The 23,952-nt window shown below is 45.4% G+C and overlaps 1 protein-coding gene across 1 annotated transcript; it reads left to right on the forward strand.

Moving 5' to 3' along the window:
- Positions 1-123: 123 nt before the first annotated feature.
- On the forward strand, positions 124-23,947 carry LOC131477941 (PWWP domain-containing protein 2A-like; the record flags this gene model as incomplete). Its single annotated transcript, XM_058659800.1, has 2 exons — positions 124-801; positions 23,431-23,947. Coding segments are annotated over exons 1-2 (1,104 nt in total), but the record flags the coding sequence as incomplete, so codon positions are not given.
- Between the last annotated feature and the right edge of the window lie 5 nt (positions 23,948-23,952).

Raw genomic sequence — 23,952 nt, forward strand, 5'->3', positions numbered from 1 at the left:
ACTGATTGGATGATAGACGTCCATGCCTGGCCAATGGACTATCGCAGGCGCGGGATGGGTGTAGGCTGGGACCAATGGCGCGGTGCCAATAACGGGCATCAGGGAAAGGGCGGGACAAAAGTGTTCGCGGGAGGGAGGGGAAGGCCTAGGGAAGCAAGCAGCGCCGCCGCCGCAGCTGCAGCCGGAGTTGGAGGAGGGAGAAGCTAGGAAGAAAATGGCGGCTGTGGCTGCAGAGGCGGCAGCGACTGCAGCGTCCCCCGGGGAGGGGGGCGCCGGCGAGGCCGAGCCGGAGATGGAGCCCATCCCCGGCAGCGAGGCCGGCACTGACCCCCTCCCGATCACCGCTACTGAAGCGTCCGTGCCGGACGGCGAGGCGGACGGGCAGCAGTCCGCTCCTCAGGCCGACGACCCACCGCTCCCGCCTCCGCCGCCGCCGCCAGGGGAACTCGCCCGCAGCCCCGAGGCAGCGGGGCCAGAGCTGGAGGCTGAGGAGAAGCTGCCCGTCCGGGTGGCGGAGCCAGAGGCAGCTGCGCCTCGCGAAGGACCCGACCTTCCACCCTCTCCCCCAGCACAGCCGCCGGAGCGGCCCCGGTCTCCGGACGAGCGCGAGGAGACGCCGCTGTCCCAGCCTGCAGCCCCGGGGCTGCTGCCGCCGGCGGGCGGGGACTCGGCGGTGTCGCAACTGATTCCGGGCTCAGAGGTGCGGGTCACGCTGGACCACATCATTGAGGACGCGCTCGTGGTGTCGTTCCGCCTCGGGGAAAAGCTCTTCTCCGGGGTTCTCATGGATCTGTCCAAAAGGTACCGCTCCCTCCCCCAGCGCACCCCGGGGGCGCCCGGGTCCCCAGGGAAAGGCAGCGAACCCGGGCAGCCCCCTGGACCCTCCAGTCCTGCCCGGCGCGTGGCGCGCGCTCCCAGTGGGGCAGACACGAGAGACCCGGAGAGGGCGGCGCCTGCCCCAGGTGGGCGCCAGGCAGGGCAGGTGTGCAGAGCTGTGGGGGCTTGGCGCGGTGTAGATGGGCGTGCGGATCTATTCTCCCACTCCCAGGCTCCTGCTACTTCATCCCGGCTCCCCCTTGTTGAGGCGGGTGGGCTGATGGAAAAGGCAGATGGAATTTTTTTCTCCTCTTGTAGTGAACAGGGTGCTAGCCGGCGGGGTGGGGTTTGGGGAGATTGTGAGAGGCCACTTGTCGATTTGTCCTAGTGTAAGCCTTTAACTTTAGCGAGGCTGGAGAAATGGGGTGTGTTAAGCTTTAGGGTGCCTGAAAGGCTACCTGTTACGCGTTACAGGTGGAGGAGCCTGAGTTAATATGAAGCTTTTGAATGTTCTTACTGTCATGGATTCCCCTCAACTGTTTCAGTAGAGAAATATGTTTTGCTCATTTGAATGATAGCGTTGAAAAAGAGATCATACACTTCTAACCCTTACTGTCAAGGTCGTTTGCCTAAACATCCTCCAATGAGTACTACAGGTACAGTTCTAAATGTACTCAGGGTGAAAAAAGTTGAGTTCACCTGCAAAGCATCTCCACTACATTTTCATCGTTTGATATTGACAGAGAGGCCCTCTTTAAGTAGGAAAAGAAGAGAATCTATTCCAATCTAGGCTCGAGTTAACCTTTCTATTTTCTTCTTTTGCAGATATGAAGTGCAGAGACTCCTATTCACGGCTCTCCCTTCTGTTTCCTGCAACAGCACACACGCTGGTAGTTTTCACCTGTTCGGAAGTAGCTTGTTTAGTACCTTGTGCTCTTAGCTGCTGCCCCTGCCATCAAGGTGCACATCTTTTCCCGTCCAGCAAAAAGACATTTAAAGAATGTTGTCTGGGTGGAAAAGATGGGAAGCCTTTACGGTTACTTGGTGTTTTAAGTTCGTTGTTTTAAAATTTTGGGTTCTAACGTGTGCGCTTTGGTTTTTGTAGTTAGAAAGCAGAGTAACGCGGGGTGGCAAGCTTGCTCAGTTGGTTAATTCCCCACCTCCAATGCCGGTTCACGCCTTGGCTGCTCCACTTCCCATCCAGCTCCCTGCTTGTGGCCTGGGAAAACAATGGAGCCCTAGAAGAGGCTACTGGCTCCTGGCTTCGGATCTGCTCCGCCCCAGCCATTGCGGCCATTTGGGGAGTGAACCAGCGGATGGAGGACCTGTCTCTCCTCTCTGTAGACCTCCGATTCCAATAAAAATAGATATTTAAAAAAGAGAGCAAGGCTAGTATGTTTTCCCTTGCTGTGTTAGAGAGGGGCTTCAGTAGTGTGCTATTGGATCAAACAGAAAAGACTGCCAGTGACTGTAGGAGAATCTGGATTTCAAATCTGCAAAAGGAAGGTGCAAAAAGGTAAGTTGTTTGGAATTGGCATACATAATAGTAATTTCCTGTTTTGAGTTATTTTTTTGGCTGAGAATTGCAAGTTCATGCTTTGATCAGTTTTGCTAACAGTTCTTGCAGCACTAGGAGCTATTCCTAATATGAACCACTTGCATCCGAATGTCTGAGTGAAAGGCTCATACAGCAGGGCGCTGTAACAACTTGTCATGGATGCGGTGACTGCATCTGTATCAGGCGGCCTAGGTTTTGAGGGACATACTTCCTATTCTGTCCTGAGTGGGAGATACACAGAAATGGGGAGGAAGGAAAAGTATTGTGGCTCTAACATTTAGCTGTTCAAGGAAATGTTACTGGACCACTGATTAATTAGTTGAATTTTCCATTTTCATAACATGATATGGAAAAACTGACCTGCCAGTTGCTGTCTGCTTATTGATTGCATTATTTCATATTCAGGTTCAGGGTTAAGAGATGGATCCAAGAGATACTTTTTATAGGCGTGGTCAAGGCTACCACTTTGTTGTACTCATGAGTTACTTTAAAAGTAATTTGTATCTTGATTGGATTGGTCCCTGAATTAAACCTGTAGGTAAAAATATGAAGAGCTTTCTATTGAATACCTGTAGTATGTCAGGCATTGTACCAGAGCAATCTTTGTAACTCTGAAGGCATCTTTCTTCTCTATGGGAGGGAATTGAAGTTTATTTAATTTGGCCAGTTAGCTGTTCAAATGTGGGGTTATTCAATTCTTAAAAACCTATGTTTTCTACTTCCATTAAAAAAAAAAGTTGAGTGGAAGATTTTAGTTTTTTGTTTCTCAAATTGAGTACCTATATAGTACGTATGTAGGAAAATACTGTATATACTATATGTATGTTGGAGTCAACACTGATTTTTTTTTTTTTTTAATTGAAAGGTAGATGTACAAAGAAAGAGACAAAAAGATCTTGCTTCTACTGATTCACTCCCCAGAAAGCTGCAACAGCCAGAGCTGAGCCCATTCGGAGCCAGGAGCTTGTTTCAATGTCTCCCACGTGGGTACAGGGTCCCAAGGCTTTGGCCCATCTTCTACTGCTTTCCTAGGCCACAAGCAGGGAGCTGGATGGGAAGTGGAGCTGGTGGGATTAGAACTGGTGCCCATATGGGATCCCAGCTCGTTCAGGGCGAGGACTTTAGCCGCTAGGCCACGCCGCCGGCCCTAATATCTATCAATGCCTTTTGAAGTTAAAAATTTGTTCACTGTGTGAAAAAGATGCGTGATCCTACAGCATAGAGTTCAGTGTATATGTGGTTGGTTAAGAAGCTACTTTTGTAAACATTGAAATTCTGTATTTTTTTCTCATTGGGTTGAAGAAATTTTTAAGATTTTTTTTTTGGTGAAAAGGAGCATGACACAAAAAGGAATAGAAACCAGGATTAAGTAAATTATTTTAAAAATTTTAATGTATTTTCATCATGTGAAAATCAGAGACAAAGATCTTCCATCTGCTGGTTTATTCAAATAGCCAAAAAAGCCAAGGCTGGGCCAGGGTGCCCTAGAGGCGGCAAGCAGTAGCCGAGTAGTGGAGGTGTGCATTGGGCTAGGATGTGCCACGGGGCCTTAACTGCTGTGTCAGCTGCCTGCCCCTGCAGAGTAAGTAGGTTGTTGAGCAGGCCTGGTCTCTGTTAATGCTATCTTTGAGCCAACCATTGTGCCCCTCTAGACTATTTTCTTCAGGTGTTAGGAAGCTCATTTGTCTGGCTTTGGGCAGTTGACTTAAACACAAAGAACACACTACATGCTATATAATATATATATATTTTTTTTTTGGTCAGGAAAGATGATTTGCTATCCAGAGGGATTGTGTTGCCTAGTGATGATGATGTGGCCATCTTAGTTTGAGTTCACTCTGATTGCACAGCAACCAGATTGACTAATGATGCCCTTTTCAGAAGAATCCCTATCCTTAAGCGGTGTGTTAAGTGAATGGAGTGAACATGTGGCTTGTTCCTGTATTATCCTGGTTTTGTTGCTCTACTTTTATCTTCTTGCTTTGCCTAATAAATGATATGGTCACCTTAAAATGAGGATTTTTTTTTTCAAGGTTTATTTATTTAAAAGTTGGAGTTACAGAGAGAGGGAGAGACTGTGCGGGGTGGGAGTCTTCCATTCACTGTTTCACGCTCCAGGGACTGCAAGAGCCAGAGTTGAGTCAGGGAAGCCAGGAGCCAGGAGCTTATTTCAGGTCTCCCACTCAGATGACAAGGACCCCAGACTTGGATTATCTTTTGCTTTCTTCGGGCTGTTAGCAGGGAGCTGGATTGGAAGTGAAGCAGCTACATTTGCTACACCACAACACTGGCCCCAATATTATGAGTATCTGGTGAAAAGCAGATTTCTCTGTTTAGCATTGCACTTGTTAGAAACTGAATGTGTTTAGGTAAGGCATGTATTTTTCCTTGCTCCTCCACTTTTTAAAAATATATGTATTTTTTGGGCCGGCGGCATGGCCTAGCAGCTAAAGTCCTCACCTTGAAAGCCCCGGGATCCCATATGGGCGCCGGTTCTAATCCTGGCAGCTCCACTTCCCATCCAGCTCCCTGCTTGTGGCCTGGGAAAGCAGTTGAGGATGGCCCAAAGCTTTGAGACCCTGCACTCGCGTGGGAGACCTGGAAGAGGTTCCTGGTCCCGGCATCGGATTGGCGCGTACCGGCCCGTTGCGGCTCACTTGGGGAGTGAAACATCGGATGGAAGATCTTCCTCTCTCTCTTCCTCTCTGTATATCTGGCTTTCCAATAATAATAATAAAATCTTTAAAAAAATGTATATATATATATATATGTATTTTTAAAGATTTATTTATTATTATTGCAAAGTCAGATATACAGAGAGGAGGAGAGATGGAGAGGAAGATCATCCATCCACTGATTCACTCCCCAAGAGGCTGCAAAAGCTGGTGCTATGCTGATCTGAAGTCAGGATCCTGGAGCAGCATCCAGGTCTCCCTCGCTGGTGCAGGGTCCCAAAGCCCTGGGCTGTCCTCGACTGCTTTTCCAGGCCACAAGCAGGGAGGGGAAGTGGGGCCGCTGGGATATGAACCTGCACCCATATGGGATTCTGGTGCATGCAAGGCGATAACTTTAGCCACTAAGCCATCGTGCTAGGCCCAGAGATTTTATTTTTATTGGAAGAGCAGTTAGAGGAAAGACAGACGACTTCTCTCCTCTGATTTGCTTCCCAAGTGACTGCAATGGCTGGAGTTGGGGCAATCCAAAGCTAGGAGTTTCTTCTGGGTTCCCTACATGGGTGCAGAGGCCCAAGGACTTGGGCTAGCTTCTGCTGCTTTGCTGGGCAGAGACAGGGAGCTTTAACAGAAATGGAGCAGCCAGGACTCAAACTGGTGCCTATATGGGATGCTGGTGCTGCTGCAGGAGTATAGTGTGCTGGCCCCGACTCCTATGCTTTTATACCGACTTTAATACACTTTTATACCCCCTTTTCAGTTTATTTGCTTATTCTCCAGCTCATGAACAGTGCCTAGTAATGGCATTAAGTAAGTATAATCAGTCTTAAATTCATTTGCGGTTTTTTATTCTCCTATACTGTTTCAAAAATTTTTTTAAATGTGTGCTACTTTCACTTACTTGAAAGACTGGCTGGTGTCGTGACAGACCTGGCTAATCCTCTGCCTGCAAGTGCCAGAATCCCATATGGGCACCAGTGCGTGTTTGCAGCTGCCTGCTTGTGGCCTGAGAAAACCCTGCAGGATGGCCCAAAGCTGTGGAAGACAGCTCCTGCCTCCCACTCACCCAACTCTGACATTGTATCCATTTGGGGAGTGAACCTGTGGAGGAAGCTCTTACCCACTTTTCCTCTCCGTAAATGTGCTTTTCCAGTGTTTTTTAAAAAAAGAAAGATGAAGAAATAGAGCTTACTAACTCCCCAGATGTGCATAGCAGCCAGGCCTGGGTCCACTTGAAGCCAGGAGCTCTTACTCCGTGTAGGGCTGCCAGGTGAGTAGCACAGGTACCATCTGCTGGCTCTTACGATGCATTAGCAGGGAGCTGCAAACGGGCAGTTTGGTGTCCCAAGTGCTGGCTTAACCCTGCTATACCTCCTTGCCTGCCATATGCTTTTATAACTGATACATAGTAAGCATCCCTTCAGGTTGCTAAGCTGTCTTAATGATTATTGTGGGCAGAAATAAATTGGTGCTTGTATGATACTTTTTGTTGAATGTGTTATGGGAAATGAACATGAGTATATGGGCTCTTTTCAACATCTGTCAACTGTTGGCCAAACTTGACTACATCATGTAACTGCCCCTATTAAATTGCCTTAAATCAGTTTATCTGTAAGTATTTCAGTATAGATGTGTGAAAAGATGAGAACTTACACTATATAGTGAAAATAGTAGGAACAATTCATGCATATAAGATACCTGGTTGGTGTCAGTATTTAACATCACAAGCTGCCTCAGTAACATCTCAAGAGTGGTAACATGGGCAGTTGGTTGATTTGTCTTTTAAAAATTTAGTTCATTGAAAGGCATAGTGACAGAAATGGAGCTGTCTCCAAGTGACTGCACAGCCAACACCAGGCAAGGCTGAAGCTTGTGGCTGGGACACAGTGCGAGTCTGAGTGTGGACAGGGAGCCACATGTTTGGAGACTCTAATAACGTGCACTATGGGCACTATGGGCTCTGAGATTCCTTTGCCCAGGTGGTAGCAGAAGTGCTGTGCCACAGTGCAATCTGCAATTTGGCTCTTAATTTTATTCCCTCACAGTTGTTTAGATGAAACTTTACTGCTGCTGCTTTTTTCTTTTTTTTAATAAATGCTGTGTGCTGGATATCCCTCCCCCGTTTTCTCCCAGTACCGTCCCACACATTTCCATATCTTAAAATAGCTTCTTTTACTTTAGCTACAACTGTAGGCTTCTCGGGGCTTCTTTTGAAAGCTTCTCTTGTTTTGCATTAGTAGAAATGATTATGGCTATATCTTACTTGCTTACAAACATTCAGACCTCTTCCTTAAACATCTGTTTAGTAATTCCAATCCCAGAAAAGTGGAACCAGTCAAGCTTGTCTGTATATCCATCAGCCTAGGGCTACTAAATTGGTAGTGTCTCAGTCTTAATCCTTACCTGAGGGATGCTGTTGGCTGAGGGCCAGCTGTGTCTCCCTGTACAGGGGATTATGCAAATTCTCCATTCTTCTCCACACCTTGACAAGCAGCTTTATAAGTTGAAATATTGAATATCCTTCTGAATTATATTTATTGTGATCTGAATTAAGGAATCCTAATGTGGTTATATATAGAAAATACTTTTTGGAAATTTGGGGTATATGCATATTAAAAGCGGTAGTACTATCTGGATTGACCTTTTTAGAAATACTGCATAATGTTTGGACATGGGTAGTATTGTTAAGAATTGAGATTTCCATGGGAAATTTACCTTTTTTTTTTTTTTTTTTGAAGGAAATACAAACCTAGACAATGATTTCTTTTCTTTGCAGAGACCTTGAAACGTATGGTGCAATAGCTCTACTTTTGGTGGGAAAAAAATACAGCCATTCTGGTGCAGCAGTGAGTAGTGGCATCAGTAGCTTATACTACAGCATCCGGGTTGAGAATTCAGGCCTCCAAGTAGTATTCTTGAATGATTGTGCTGAGTTGTACATATTTAGAACAAATGTGTTTTGGTGATTATGGTGCTAATGAGCCAAGATGTGTTAATAAGCGTTCTTATATTAGAATAGCAAGGAGGCAAGTACCAATCACTTTCTGGCCCTGACGACTGTAGGTTGCCCATAACTGTACTGTGTTGAGAGTAATCATTTCCTCTGTGATTCACTAACCTGAAATTTATCTTTTAGGAAGGTTATTTGTTTATGAGCATAAAAACTTGGTTTAAATCTGAATGTAAGAATTCTGTAACATGGTTTTAAGAATAGCATGTGTAAAGTAGGATTTCTATGCTGGGTAAACTTGATGTGCAAGAACTGTGCATGGCAAGTTTTATTGGTCTTGGGATTTGCAATGAGGTTAATTTTCAGCCTTTTACATTTTAGTAAGACCTGAGTCATTACAGTTTGAAATTAAAGACATGTTTACTTTTCTTGGAAAGGCATATTTGCAGAGAGAAGAGACAGAAAGATCTTCTATATCTTGGGTCGCTCTCCAAATGGCTGCAACTGCTGGAGCTGAGCCAGTCAGGAGGCAGGAGCCTCTTGGTTCTGCCATGAGGGTGCTGGGTCCAAAGGCTTTGGACCATCCTCGACTGCTTTCCCAGACCACAAGCAGGAGCTGGATAGGAGGTTAAGTAGGCAGTACACGAATCTGTACCCATAAGGGATCCTGGCACTTGGAGGTTGACGATTAGCTATTAGAGCCATCATGTCAGTCCCTAATCGGAACTGGTCTGATCTTCCCAAGATGGACTTTCTGTGGGAGAGATTTAGAAGTTTGTATGTTGTGTACTTACTACAATTGCCATGGCCAGTTAAATGTGTACTGATACATGAAAGATGTTCTTAATAATTTGGGCCTATGAAAGGCATGATCTTTTTCTTAATATTTATACAGTTCTTCATAAATTCCTGAATTAATTTGGACACAAATAAATGGTAGAACAGAAACTTGCTGGCAGATCTTAATGTAAGTAGTGGCTAAATTTTATTTTGAATGGATTTGATATAGAATGTTTTATGTTTTTGCCAAATGTTTTTGGGCTGTGATCCTCAAAACATATGTACCTAATTTCCTGAGGTCCACCCCAGTGTACATTTTTTTTTTTAAAGATTTATTCATTTTTATTACAGCCAGATATACACAGAGGAGGAGAGACAGAGAGGAAGATCTTCCTTCCGATGATTCACTCCCCAAGTGAGCCGCAACGGGCCGATGCATGCCGATCCGATGCCCGCTGATCCGATGCCGGGAACCAGGAACCTCTTCCGGGTCTCCCACGCGGGTGCAGTGTCCCAATGCATTGGGCCGTCTTCAACTGCTTTCCCAGGCCACAAGCAGGGAGCTGGATGGGAAGTGGAGCTGCCGGGATTAGAACCGGCGCCCATATGGGATCCCGGGGCTTTCAAGGCGAGGACTTTAGCTGCTAGGCCACGCCGCCGGGCCCCCAATGTACCTTTTAAATAGCAAATAAATGTGGGTGATTCTTGGTTCACCTTTGGAGACCACTGATTTTTCTGAAACAGAATGGTAAAATTTCCTATTTAAAAATATTTTTACTATTTTGAAGGCAGAGTAGTGATTTTTCATTTACTTATTTACTCCCCAAATGCTCATATAGCAGGTGGCCTTGAATCAGGTCAGTCAGGAAGCTAGAATCCCATTTGGATCCCTCATTTTGGGGTCACCCTCTAAGCTAACTGCTGGCTTACCTGCTGAGCCGAATGATGAGCTTGTCCCACTTTATTGAGGATGGTTTAGAATTGGATGTAATCGCAGACTCTGCAACAAGTGGGCGATGGGCAGCTTGGGTGGCAGGTTTAGATCGTCACTGCAGAACTGGTAATTTAGCTTACAAATGTTTTCTTAAGTTTTTTGTGTGCTCCAAGTTTAAATAGGTAATAATTTTGATCTCTTTCCTCTTGAACCAGTTTGACACAGTCCACTTAATTATAGCTTGGCTGGTTTCTTAAGTCTTTGAGGACTTAGATTCTGTATAATGCTTAGTTTTACCCTTCCTACGTTTGCACCGAGAAGGCTTCCAGATTGTTCTCCTCTTCCCCCCGCCCCATCTTGGTAACCACATTTATTGGAAGGTCTGGGGAAAAATGTCATTTTGTTTCTGCCAACTCGATGGAGGGGCAAGCAGCACAGTACCATCTGTCTGGACATAGAGCACTGGAACATTCTGTTTGATTTGTGTATCATTTATTTATTTATTTTTTCATTGGAAAGGCGGATATACAGAGGAGGAGAGGCAGAGAAGAAGATCTTCTGTCTGATGGTTCACTCCCCTAGTGACCGCAACGGCTGGAGCTGAGCCAGTCTGAAGCCAGGAGCTCTTCCAGGTCTCCCACACAGGTGCAGGGTCCCAATGCTTTGGGCCGTCCTCAGTTGCTTTCCCAGGCCACAAGCAGGGAGCTGGATGGGGAGCAGGGCCGCCGGGATTAGAACTGGCGCAGGCAAGGCGAGGACTTTAAGCACTATGTTATCGCGCGGGGCTCCAGATTTGTGTATGTTTTCATGTCTCTTCATCAGTGTAATTGGTAGTCCTAGTTTCCTCCACATCTCGCAGTATCATACTTACATGTGATATGTACTCAGCCTTTCTCTTATTTTCACATAAGCTTGCTCATCCAGCCTCAGCTTGGTGAGAATGCCCAGTGCTGGAAGTTTATTGCTAATTTTAGTAGTCAGTCATGCTTCCAAACTTTTCCTTTTTCATTTTTTTATTTATTTTTGCTTGCATGTCAGTTAGAGAAAGGAGAGAGGAGGAGAGACAGAGATCTTCATCTGCTGTTGGTTCACTCCTCAAGTGGCTGCAATAGCCAGAGCTGGACCAACCTGGGAGCCCAAGCCTTGGGCTATCCTCTGCCATACCCGGAATGGATTAGAAGTGGAGCAGCTGGGGCACGAGCTGGTGCCCCTGTGGGATCCAGTGCTGCAAGCATGGATTGGCCGGTTACGCTGCAGCCTTGATCCCCAACTTTAGTTTCTATACTTAATGAGGCTGCTGTGTTTTCTGATTTCAGCGCTAGACCCAGTATCAACTAGTTTGTATACATTGTTTTACTTTTCTGGATTTTCCAGAGTAAAATAATGATTTCCATTTCAGATTGACACTGGGGCTCAGAAATGAAGTAAATTGCCTAAAATTATATGGCAGATATTGGCAAGCATATTCTTTTAAAATTATTTTTAATATTGTTTATACAGTTGAGAGTGGTGCTTGCCCATATAGCCTGCAATTCAGGTAGAGAGGTTTGAGATATGGATAAAGGTGGGTGGGACAAATGTTTCAGTTTTTTTCTCCTATATCCACATTATGGGATGTGGTTTAACTATTGCTGTTTATATCAGCACCCAGCGATGTTTCATGACCTGTTAGAGCAATGTGGAGAAGTGTTCCGAGGGTGTTACTGGAGTGACTTTGGTAGTTCAGAGGTGTTGTCAGCTTTGTTTCACCAAGGTCTGTTGGCTGACCGAGTCCACCTTCGTGCATCCATGGACCCAGGAACATGCTGCACAGTTTGGCAAAGAGAGTGGTCTAACCCATTCTGCTTCCCATCTTCGGACAAGGAACTCCATGTCCTCTGCTGGCCCAGAGAGCTGGCTTTTATATCTCCTGTGTGTACCTGGACGTGCATGCTGTCCCCTGCACAGAGATCAGCAAGGGAGGAGGCCCTGTCCCAGTATGTGCATTCCAAGGTCGGATTACCTTTCCTGTGGCCAGGATTTGAGTCTAGCGGTCTAGTTGGGGAGTCGCCGAAGAAACCTAACCTGGGGTGACTTTTCTCTTATGAGTGCCCGCTAACACAGGTTCAGATTTTTTTTTCCTAAAGATTTATTTATTTATTTATTTATTTTAAAGATTTATTTATTTTTATTACAAAGTCAGATATACAGAGAGGAGGAGAGACAGAGGAAGACCTTCCATCCGATGATTCACTCCCCACGTGAGTGCAACAGCTGGTGCTGTGCCTGGTACCAGGAACATCTTCTGGGTTTCTCACGCGGGTGCAGGATCCCAAAGCTTTGGGCCGTCCTCAACTGCTTTCCCAGGCCACAAGCAGGGAGCTGGATGGGAAGTGGAGCTGCTGGGATTAGCACTGGCGCCAATATGGGATCCCGGGGCATTCAAGGTGAGGACTTTAGCCGCTAGGCCATGCTTCTGGGCCCTATTAATTTTTTTTATTACAAAGTCAGATAAACAGAGAGGAGGAGAGACAGAGAGGAGGATCTTCCATCCGATGATTCATTCCCCAAGTGAGTGCAACGGCAGGTGCTGTGCCGATCCAAAGCCAGGAACCTGGAACTTCTTCCAGGTCTCCCATGCAGATGCAGGGTCTCAATGCTCTGGGCTGTCCTTGCCTGCTTTCCCAGGTCACAAGCAGGGAGCTGGATGGGAAGTGGAGCTGCCGGGACTATAACCGGCGACCATATGGGATCCTGGCTTGTTCAAGGTGAGGACTTTTAGCCGCTAGCCCACGCCGCCGGGCCCACAGGTTCAGGTTTAGTCTGTTAGCTGCACCAGCCAATGCATTTACTAGTGGATTCAGCTGCCTGGTTAATTCTGTCCCCAGCCCCAGCTCACATGAACTGATGGGTACTGTAGCCTAGCTCAGTCCAGCCCGCCACAGGCTCGGTCTTCATGTATATCAGTGGGTACAACGACCTTGTCAGGGTGACCCCCGACATCCTCACCAGGCATGCTCCCAGCCCCAGGTTTGGCTTGTGCTGTGGCCTAACCTGGTCCATCTTGCATCTTTTTTGGCTCTTGTGCGCAACCATGGCTGCTGCAGTTTAGATAAGCCCACTTCAACCCCAGCCCTGGTTTTCATGCTAACCTCTTAGAGCTGCAGCCCTGCAGGGGAGTGCTCACATACAGTTCCCCTGGAGGCATCCTCCCAGGCCCAGATCTTTTTTTCTAGTTATTTTTTATGCTTTTATTTTGATGATCTTTACATAGCTGATTAGGGGGCAAAGGGTCAAGGTCTACAGGAAAGTGGGTAAGACCACTGTTTCTACATTCTCTTTTTTCCTTCCAGTATCTGGGAAAAGGGGAGAGCTAAAGGGAGAAGCCACACCCACCCTTCCAACCATCCCAGGGTTCCCGATGTGGGGCATGCTCTGAGGGCACTGCTCAAGTGGTTTTGATAGTTCAACTGTTATGAATTGCTGCCAGTCTCTCCATTCCAAGCACGATGAGATCTCAGAATCCACTGGCTGACGGAGTCCACCCTCGCGTCTCCACTTGCCCAGATCTTGTGCCTGTCAGGGGTACTGCAGTGAAATACTGGCAGGCATTTTCAGATTTCGTTTTTGGATGGTAATTTTCTAAGATTTGAGAAGAACCTCATCCTATTAATCTACTTAACTGTGTTCTATCATTATTTGAAAGACTGATATATGGGGAGAAGCAAAGAGATCTTCCATCCACTGGTTCACTCCCCAGTGGCCGCAGTAGCTGGCATTGGAAGCTGGTCCAAAGCCAGGAGCCAGGAGCTTTTTCCGGGTCTCTGAGTGCAGGGGCCCAAGGACTTGGGCCATCTTAAAAAATTTTTTTAGTCATTTTATTAATGAAATGAAAAAAAATTTTTGAAAAATTTTGTTTTTGATGTTTACATAGGTGATTAGGGTGGAAAGAGTTGAGGATCAGGAGAAAGTGGGCGAGATCTTTGTTTCCAAAGGTGTCTTTGTATCTGTATCTGGGGAAATGGGGAGAAGCCACACCCAGCCTTCCAGCTGCCTCAGTACCCAGGGATGGGGAATGGTCCCCTGATGTCATCCCAAGGTCCCCGATGTGGAGCATGCTCCAAGGGTTCTGTTTAAGTGGTTTGATAGTTCTGAGATGCTGTTGGTCTCGCAGAACCAAGGATGAGGATATCATTTCAAGTTGCATTGGTAACATAGTCCACCTCTGAGTCTACATAAGCCCAGAAATTTGCTGTCGTGCTTCAGTGGGATAGTTGACCGATTTGTTCTGCCCGCCTTTCTCTGTTATGGTATCAGGTGGCCTCCACAGGCTCCAATGGACTGCCATTTCCTGCATGTGCATCTGGGTTTGCCGACTACTGCTTTAAGCCACTGAAGCCAGTTTTGACATTCACTTCATTGTCAGACCACAGGTCTTGCCATTCTCCCCATGGTTGGAGTTCAGAGTCCAGTGGTTTAGTTGGAGGCAGTTCCCACATAAATGCCGTCTGGTGATCTCAGACCTGTCACATGTGCACCTGCCTGTACTGGATCTGGCTCGTTCTGTCTCCCATATCAGCCAACATCCACATTGGTAGTTGCAATTGCTAGGTCAGATCTGTCTCCAGACCTGTCTCTTATGCAAACCAGTGGGTGCTGCAGTCCAGCCCAACCCTGCCCTCCATACCCTCGGCCCCCACATACATCATCAGGAGCTACAAGCCAGTCAGAGGAACCCCCAGTAAGTCACTGGGGTGGCCCCAAGGCCTGGTTTCTGTGCCTGCCAGCATGTGCAGTGGATTGATCCAATCTGTCCCACATCCTGTTCAGCTCATGTACACATCATGGGGCCTTGAAGCCTAACTCATCTGAACTGATAAGTAAGAACTTTAGAGGATTGCAAGATATGTAGTTAGGAGCTTGAACTCTAAATTCTTATTATTAGGCTGTTTCACCTTTCAGATTTACTCATTTCATAAAAATACAATGGATAAACTTTTACATGGTAAGGAAAATTTTTTTCCCTCAAATTGATTTACTTGAAAGACAGATCTGTTGACAGACTTACAGATGCCCTGTAAGCCAAGGTTGGTTCAGGATGATGTTGGGAGCTAGGGACTCTGGGTCTGCCATGTGGGTGGCAGTCACTCAGGAACTTGAGCGCGAACTCATGCTTTCGCCAGAGCATGCCTCAGTGGGAAGCTGGCACAGAGATTTGAATGTGGGTATGCCAACACATGATTTTTAGGGTCCCCAGAGGTCTCTTCACTGCTATGCCAAACTGCTACCGTTGAGTGCAAATTTTGTGGTCAGAATGGTGCTCTCTAGACTGCCCATTTATTATTAAATAATTTGAACAACAATTTATCATCTGTTTGTTGGCTAGAGATAGAAGTATAACTCCCACAGGTTGTTCGACTTCCCACATGCCTGCAGTAGCCAGGGCTGGCCCAAGCCAAAGCTAGGAGCCTAGAACTAACTCTGGCCCTCCTAGTGTGGATGGCAGGGACCTGAATACTTTGGCTGTCATCTGCATCCTCCCAGGGTTCACTTTAGTAGCAAGCTGGGGTTGAGCTGGTACTCAAACACAAGTACTCTGGAAGGAGGGCTGTGTTTCATTACTTCTTTGTGAGGCCCCGTGGCAGAGAGATCTTCATTGCAGTGGTTCGCTCTGCAGATGCTTTGAGTGACCAGGCTGGGCCAGGCCAAAGCAGCAAGCCAGGAATTGTACTGGGTCTCCCATATGGGTAGCCAGGACCCAGGATCCTAGTTAATTGGCATAAACACTTCAGTACGTTCATATTTAATTTTTTTAAAGATTTATTTATTCTATTACAAAGTCAGATATACAGAGAGGAGGAGAGACAGAGAGGAAGATCTTCCGTCAGCTGATTCACTCCCCAAGTAGCAGCAATAGTCGGAGCTGTGCTGATCTGAAGCCAGGAGCCAGGATCCCTCGTATTTAATTAAGATGACCATTCTGTTGAGCTTGGTTTATGTAAATCCAAAATCCAAAAAGCTCTGAAAACTGACTGGTTTCTGTGTTTTTGATCTGAAATGACATAAGGTTATTCTATTTAGGGCCCGGCGCAGTGGCCTAGCAGCTAAAGTCCTTGCCTTGAATGCCTCGGGATCCCATATGGGCGCCGGTTCTAATCCCGGCTGCTCAACTTCCCATCCAGCTCCCTGCCTGTGGCCTGGGAAGGCAGTTGAGGACTGCCCAGAGCAATGGGACCCTGCACCCGTGTGGGAGACCCGGAGGAGGTTCCTGGTTCCCGGCATCGGATCGGCGCAGCACCAGCCGTTGTGCTCATTTGGGGAGTGAATCATCACATGGAAGATCTTCCTCTCTGCTTCTCCTCTCTGATATCTGACTTTGTAATAAAAAAAAAAAAATAAATCTTTAAAAAAAAAAGGTTATTCTTTTAATCATCCTTTATGTGAATGTTTAAAAATAAAGATTTATTCATTTGTATTGGAAAGTCAGATATACAGAGAGAGGAGGAGAGAGAGAAAGAGGAAGATCGTCCGTCCATTGATTCGTTTTCCAAGTGACCGCAACAGCTGGAACTGAGCCAATCCAAAGCCAGAAGCCAGAAGCCCGGAGCCTCATCTGGGTCTCCCACTCAGGTGCAGGTTCCCAAGGCCTTGAGTCTTCATCAACTGCTTTCCCAGGCCACAAGCAGGGAGCTGGATGGGAAGCGGGCTGCTGGGAGTACAACTGGCACCCATATGGGATCTCAGTGTGTGCAAGGCGAGGACTTTAGCTGTTAGGATATCGCACCGGGTCCCTGTGAATGTATTTCACTGCTGAAATACTAATATGCTAGAGAATCTGGTGCTTAGTATCTTCTGAAAACTAAAATTCTGTGTTCTGAAAGCTATTGCTACAGCATTCAGAAAAGAGCATTTAGATCTATTACTACTTCCGTTTCCTTAGTGGATCTCCTGTCTGATGCTGGGTTGCTCACGCGGCCTCGGAGTGCTCAGTTCTGTCAATTGTAGAATAGACCCGGTAACAGGAAGGCTGTGCAAGTAACCAATGTGAATAGGTGTTTCTAGCATACACTAAGTGCTCTAATACTTTGTGAAATGGGTACTAATTAAGAAAAACTAGGGTGAATGTGATAGCAGTTTTTAAGTTAATGTGGGTTTTCTTGAATATCCCCTCAACTTACCCTGTTTGTAGAGTGGAACCTGCAACTTTAAAATGCTGCAAGGATCTATAGAAGCTTAGATAATAATGGTGATGTGTAACTTTGTCCTTTGGGTAAAGAAGGATGACATTTGTGTTTCAGTAAGGAATGAGATAGTTGGTTACAAAAATGAAGGTGAGGGTATTTCTCGTTCTTTTCTTACTACTAGCACCTTAGGGAATTTCTTGTGATGAAATGAATTTGTTGTGAAGACATGATTATTAGGCAAAATTGGACCTTACATGTGTTTCCTGGTTTTTTTTTGTTTTTTTTTTTTTTAAGATCTTCATCTGCTGGTTCACTCCCCAACTGGTCGCAATGGCCTCAGCTGAGCTTTTCTAAAACCAGCAGCTAGGAGCTTCTTCTGGATCTCTCATGTGGGTGCAGGGACCTCGAGCATTGGAGCTGTTTTCTGCCTTCCTGTGTGCATCAGAAGGAAGCTGAGCAGCTGGGACTTAAACTGGTACCAGATGGGTGCTGGTGATTTAGACAGGAGCTTTACTCACTAACCCATGTAGGAGACTGGCTGGAGCTCCTGGTTCATTCAGACTGGCCCAATTCCAGCTGTTGTAGTCATTTGGGGAGTTAACCAATGGATGGAAATTTAGTCAATCTCCTAACGCAACTCTGCTTTTCAAACAAAAACTGAAAACAAAAAATATGACACAAGTATGCTGTCATACCATGAAGTATATAGTTCACTGGTGTTCAGTTCAGTGCGTCTCCAGAACCTGCTCATTATTAAAATTAGGTACAGTACTCCTTGCACAGCCAACCCCAGGGCTTCCCTCGGTTTCTGGCAACCACGAGTTTTCTCCTGTTTCTGTGAGTTTGAACACAGTAGTTCCCTTTCATTCATGGAGGAGATAGTCCAGGACCGCCAGTAAAAATTGTGAGTGGGTACTTGGCCTCTGGGATGAGGCACTAGTGGATTGCCCCTGTTGGTTTCCTGGCTCCTGCCCCTGACCCCAGCTTTCTGCTCATGCAGCCGCTGGGGAGGCATGCTGTTGCTGAAGGGACTGGGTAGGACACCTGAATTGTGATCTGCCTCTGCGCCTCAGCCTGGGCCAGCCCTGGCAACTGAGGACATTTGGAGCATGCACCCACCAAAAAAAGTGTTGTGTTTGTTTTCTTTCTCTCTCAGATAAGTAATTAGTACATTTTTTTGAAATTAATTTTTAGGGGCTCGGCAGCGTGGCCTAGTGGCTAAGGTCCTCGCCTTGATCCCATGTGGCCGCTGGTTCTAATCCCGGCAGCTCCACTTCCTCTCTGTCTCTCCTCCTCTCAGTGTATCTGACTTTGTAATAAAAATAAAATAAATCTTTAAAAAAAAAAAAGGCTATACACTTAAAGAAAAAAGAAATTCATTTTTAGTTGCCTCAAAATATGCATTTTTCATGAACTTGAGATTTTCCTTAAAGATTTACTTTGATTTTAAATGCACAGAGTTGGAGCTCCTGCATTTGCTGGCCTGCTCCCCACATGCTTTAGGCAGCAGCTGAGAGCCTTTCCGGTTCTCCCACATCACTTCAGGGACCCCAAGCATTAGGGGCACCTTCCACTGCCTTCCCAGGCGCGTTAGTGAACTGGACCAGAAGTGCATCAGCTGGGTCTCAATTTGGCGCCATGTATGGGGCATCAGAAGGAGGCCGAGGACTAACACACTGTGTCAGAATCGTATTTATTTTTTTATTGGAGGAATATGGGATGCTGTCACTCCAACTGGTGACATGACTGCCAGGCCAGGTGCTTGCCCTTTCCTAGGCCCTTGGAAAACCCTGTGTCCATATTGCTTTCTGTATTTCTGTACCTATAATGAAGTTTGTAAGTAATAGGTTTGTAGCTAATAAAGTAGAGTACCATAATAATGATTGCTTAAAACTCTCAGATATTATTCCTGGAACTTTCTGTTTAATGTTTTGGACTGTGATTGTCTGCATGGCCCTGAATCCTTGGAATGTGAAGCACCAGATCCGCTGTGACTATCGCTTCTTGTAGTTGAATGCATACTGCCGTAATGCTCTCAGCACTTGGAAAATGAGGTGTGGTTTTCTCTTATGCACTTCGTGTTTGCTCTGTATACATCCAACATTTTGTTTATTCTTTAATTTGTTGGTAGATGCCTGGGTTGTTTGCACCTGTTGGCATTTGTGAATATTGCTGCTGAGGATGGGGATGCAAATAACTTTAAAACGTTTTATTTTTTTATTGAAAAGTCAGATTTACAGAAAGAAGGAGAGGCAAAAATATTCCACCTGCTGATTCACTCCCCAAGTGGCCACAATGGCCAGAGCCGAGCTAAGATGAGCTGAGTTGAAGCCAGGAACCAGGAGCTTCTTTTGGGTCTCCCACACGGGTGCAGGGTTCCAAGGGTTTGGGCCAACCTCGACTGCTTTCCCAGGCCACAAGCAGGGAGCTGGATGGGAAGTGGAGCAGCCTGGATACTAACTGATGCCCATATAGGATTCTGGCAGATGCAAGGCAAGGACTCCAGCTACTAGGCTACTGTGCTGGGCCCTGTATGGTGCTTACAGAAGAATTCCTTTATCAGTTTAAGTTTCGCTGCGGAGCACAGGGAAGTAAATGGAATCAGTTCTGCATTATTAAATTGGTGTAAACAGAGGAAGCAAAAGATAATACTAAGATGTGTTTGTTAATGCTGCACTTAATGTTAGAAATTAATAGATGTTTCCATTTTATTGTGTTTTTTTTTAAGATTTATTTATTTTAAAGATTTATTTTATTACAAAGTCAGATATACAGAGGAGGAGAGACAGAGAGGAAGATCTTCTGTCCGATGATTCACTCCCCAAGTGAGTTCAACGGCCGGTGCTGTGCCGATCTGAAGCCAGGAACCAGGAACCTCTTCTGGGTCTCCCATGCGGGTGCAGGGTCCCAAGGCTTTGGGCCGTCCTCAACTGCTTTCCCAGGCCACAAGCAGGGAGCTGGATGGGAAGTGGAGCTGCCGGGATTAGAACTGGTGGCCATATGGGATCCCGGCATGTTCAAGGCAAGGACTTTAGCCACTAGGCCACTGCGCTGGGCCCTCTATTGTGTTTTTTAAAGATGGATATTGCTTATTTGAAACACAATATGACAGAGAGGTCTTCCCAGTGCTGTTCACTCCTCAGATTGCTGTAGCAGCAGGCAGTGTGAATTGATTTCACTGCAAGTTCATCTTTAGTTTGATATCACTGCTCTAAATATTCGTGTAAGTGGGACCGTGTGATTACTGAGATGCAGTGATGGCCTGACCCTTTTCCTGTCTGCAGTTTAGCGTGAGGGCCTTAGTAGTAGTTTTGCACTTAGATCCAGTAGTACTAGTTTTGCTTTCCTTTATATCTCTTTCCTTTTACTCTTGGTAGCTCATAATTTTCATTTGTCATTGTTCAGCTACGTGCTTCTCATTAAAAAGCATTTAGAGCGTGAGCATTTTATGTTTGAAGGAAAGGGAAACAATTCCAGATGTGAAATAATAATGTTCTTATAGAATTCCATAAAGGCAAATATATACTCTGCCATTACTTACCTGATAGCAACAGGTTTGAAGTGATTGGCTGAGTTATCTTCATATTCAGTGTATAAGTTAAAGATGGTTGGGTAATAAACTCTTAATAAATCCTGAAAATCGGGTTACTTAAATGAGGTAGAGTTTAGCCATTAGAAATGTTGAAGTATGTTGACCTGTTAATTCTGACCTGAGTTCTGTAATGTAGGCACTGTTACTCAGGGTACACACTCAGAGCTAAGTCTGGAGGTGTACACAAAGACAGCTATGAGATGTTATTCAAGCGGGACGATGATAATGTTTTTTTTTTTTTTAACTTAATAGTTCCATTTGTCATTTTTCGTGATTTCTGTTTTTAAGATTTTTTTTTTTTTTTTTTTTGAAAGGCAGAGTTAGGAGAGACAGAAACACCTTCCATCTGCTGGTTCACTCCCCAGATGGTGGCAACGGCCCCAGCTGAGCCAATCCAAAGGCAGGAGCCGGTAGGCTCCTCACCGTCTCCTCTTCTCCCAGGTTCACGCAGGGAGCTGGACGGGAAGTGGAGCCACCAGCACTCGAGCCAGCGCCTATACGGGATCCCAGGACCAAAAATCCCAGCCTACTGTGCCTTGGTACTAGCCCCAAGTTTGTTATTTCTAATATTTCTAGAGGGATATTTTCTTTGTCCCTGGAAACCTTGTGTGGCTTATGAATTAGAAAAATGTGAAGTAGTGACCTGACTTCAGATAAGTCATACAACGTATGTTCGACAGTAAAACACAGAAACACTTTGAGCTTGTCATCTTGAAAAGGTGTATACAAGAAAAGTTTGAATGATTATAGTGCTATGTATTAAGGAAGCAAACTGTTAGCATGTGATGGTAAAATAAAAAGCAACTCTGCAGAGTCTGCATGAGGAGGAAATCATTCCTGTTTGAACTAACCCATACTTATCTGTTGTCTTCCTTTTTTGTTCAAAAACATTTGCTGTAACTTGTTGATTTGGGAAAGCCACATTAAACAGACTAGAAATCCAAGTGTTAAGGCCTTAGCATCAGGCGTGCAGTGTATGTATATTGGATCCTTTCTCCTCTCTCTGTTGAGCTGTGTCTGTAAGTAACTAATGTGAAAACTCCTTCCTTCCCAACACAGGTATTCTGAACCTTTCTGGGAGCCCAAGATGGGGTGGTGCCAGCATCATAAGCGGAGGCTTAATTTACAAAGCCATGGTGCTGGCCCTAACCCTTAGTTATTTTTAAACCTACTGAGGTTGATTGACGCCCTGTTGCATTAGACGCTTACTGTTCTCTGTATGTTACAAATTATAGAGGTGTGCTGGTTGTGTGCCATCGTGGAGTAAAGCTGCTGTCTGTGGTGGCAGCATTCCACATGCCAGCTACTCCACTGCCTGTGCAGCTCCCTGCTAAGGTGCCTGGGAAAGCTGCAGAAGATGGTCCAGGTTCTTGAGCCCCTGTAGCTATGTGGGAGAAGTGGAAGAAGCTCCGGGCTTCAGATGAGCCCATCTCCAGTAGTTACAGTCCTGGGGAGAGAACCGGTGGGTGGAGGATCTCTGCCCATCCTTTAAAAACAGACAGACCATCACCAAAACCACCAAAGTGTACATCCGTAAGGGATTTTTGTAATCAACGTTAATGTTCCGCATTAGAACAAATGAAGCAGATTAGAAAGAAAAATCGGCAAATATAAGGTTATGTATAGGATGAAACTTTAATTTAAATGTATGTATTCATATATGAGGGATCTTCAAAAGATTTTTTTGGGACACAACCTATTAGGATAAACTATGGATTTCAAACTTTTGTACCAAAAAAACTTAACCTTTTAGGTCCACTTTCCATCAGCTGTTTGAAGCATGTGTACATACGTAAATGTTTTCATTGGATTATAATGGGAAAAATTTCAGTATATTCACTTGAACAGTGGTGTTACAGTGAGAGAAGGGAATAAGAGATTGGTTCTTTTGGATCTCCCATTGCGTGCAGGAAGCCAAGCTCTTGGGCTGTGTACTGCTGCCTTCTCAGGCTGGTTAGCAAGCAGGGCGATCAGAAGTAGAATGGGTGGTACTTGGACTGATGTCCATATTGGATGTCAGCATCACAGGCAGCAGTTTTACCTGTTGTACCACAAAGCTGACCTCAAGATTTGTTTAAAACGCCAGAGAAGGGACACACAGATCTATCTCAAATGGTTTCAGTGGGTGGGACATTGGCAACTGAAACCAAGAGCCTGAAATTGCTTTTAGGCCTGCTTTATGTATGATGCTTTCCCAGACATATTAACAGAGTTAGGTAGGAGGTGGAACAGTTGGGACTTCTAACCGGTACTTAACGGAATGCTCTCATTGCAAGCAGTGGCTCAACCCACTGTGCTGCAGCTCCAGTCTCCAGAAAATACTTTCATTTTTTTGACAGTATTTCTTAACATGGAATATGATTTTGAAAACTTGAAAGCGTGTCTGCTTGGCGGTAATCTGAGGTTCTTCAGTTGTGACATTTTTAGTTTCTTTGTGGGAAAACTGAGGGTCTTGAGTTAGGATGCCAGAGGAAAGGAGCAGCTTTTCATGGACTCTATGTCCATCCATCACTAAAGCTAACATGGAATTTTACTCTGAATTAAAATACTGATGGAGTCCGGGGGATTAGGTGAATTTGAGTTGCAAACTTGGAAAGCAGTTAGAGGAGGGTCAGTGAATGTTATGTCACGTGACATTTGCTGGCAAGCTGACAGAGCATCCTTTCAGAGCTAGAATGGTTGGTTTGTTTTAGGTAAAATTAGTTCTTCTGGTATTGCCTAGAGTAAGCATTTGGAGTATTTTTGTTTTAACCTAAAATCGGAGAACAAAATAAGTGGAAGTCTTCGAATTTGCAGAGATTAGCCACAAGATTTTAGTATTATAGTTTTATTTCTTAACATGAAATAGTTTTTTTTTGTTTGTTTTTTTTTAGGGGACAGGGAGAAGGACATATACAGTAAGTGGTGTTTAATTTTAAACTATTGCATTACTAACTTGATGACCTCTGTTTTATTTCCTTCAAAGGTTTGGGCCTCATGGGATCCCTGTGACAGTATTTCCCAAAAGGGAATATAAGGATAGACCGGAAGCCATGCAGCTCCACAGTAACACATTCCAGGAAGGGACAGAAGTCAAGTGCGAGGTGAACGGTGCTGTTCCTGCGGGCCCTCTGCCTGTCCCAGCTCCGCAGCTGAGCTTGGCTGGAAGCCTGTGGACTTCCAAACCGCCGCCTCTCTTCCACGAGGGAGCCCCTTACCCTCCCCCTTTGTTCATCAGGGACACATATAACCAATCAATACCTCAGCCACCGCCTCGGAAAATTAAGCGGCCCAAGCGAAAAATGTACAGGGAAGAACCCACTTCGATCATGAATGCTATTAAACTACGCCCCAGGCAAGTCCTCTGTGATAAGTGTAAAAACAGTGTTGTTGCTGAAAAAAAGGAAATTAGAAAAGGTAGTAGTGCAAGTGATTCTTCTAAATACGAGGACAAAAAGCGGAGAAATGAAAGTGTAACTACTGTGAACAAAAAACTGAAAACTGACCA

Source organism: Ochotona princeps, unplaced genomic scaffold (assembly GCF_030435755.1).
Source record: "Ochotona princeps isolate mOchPri1 unplaced genomic scaffold, mOchPri1.hap1 HAP1_SCAFFOLD_5616, whole genome shotgun sequence".
NCBI lineage: Eukaryota > Metazoa > Chordata > Mammalia > Lagomorpha > Ochotonidae > Ochotona > Ochotona princeps.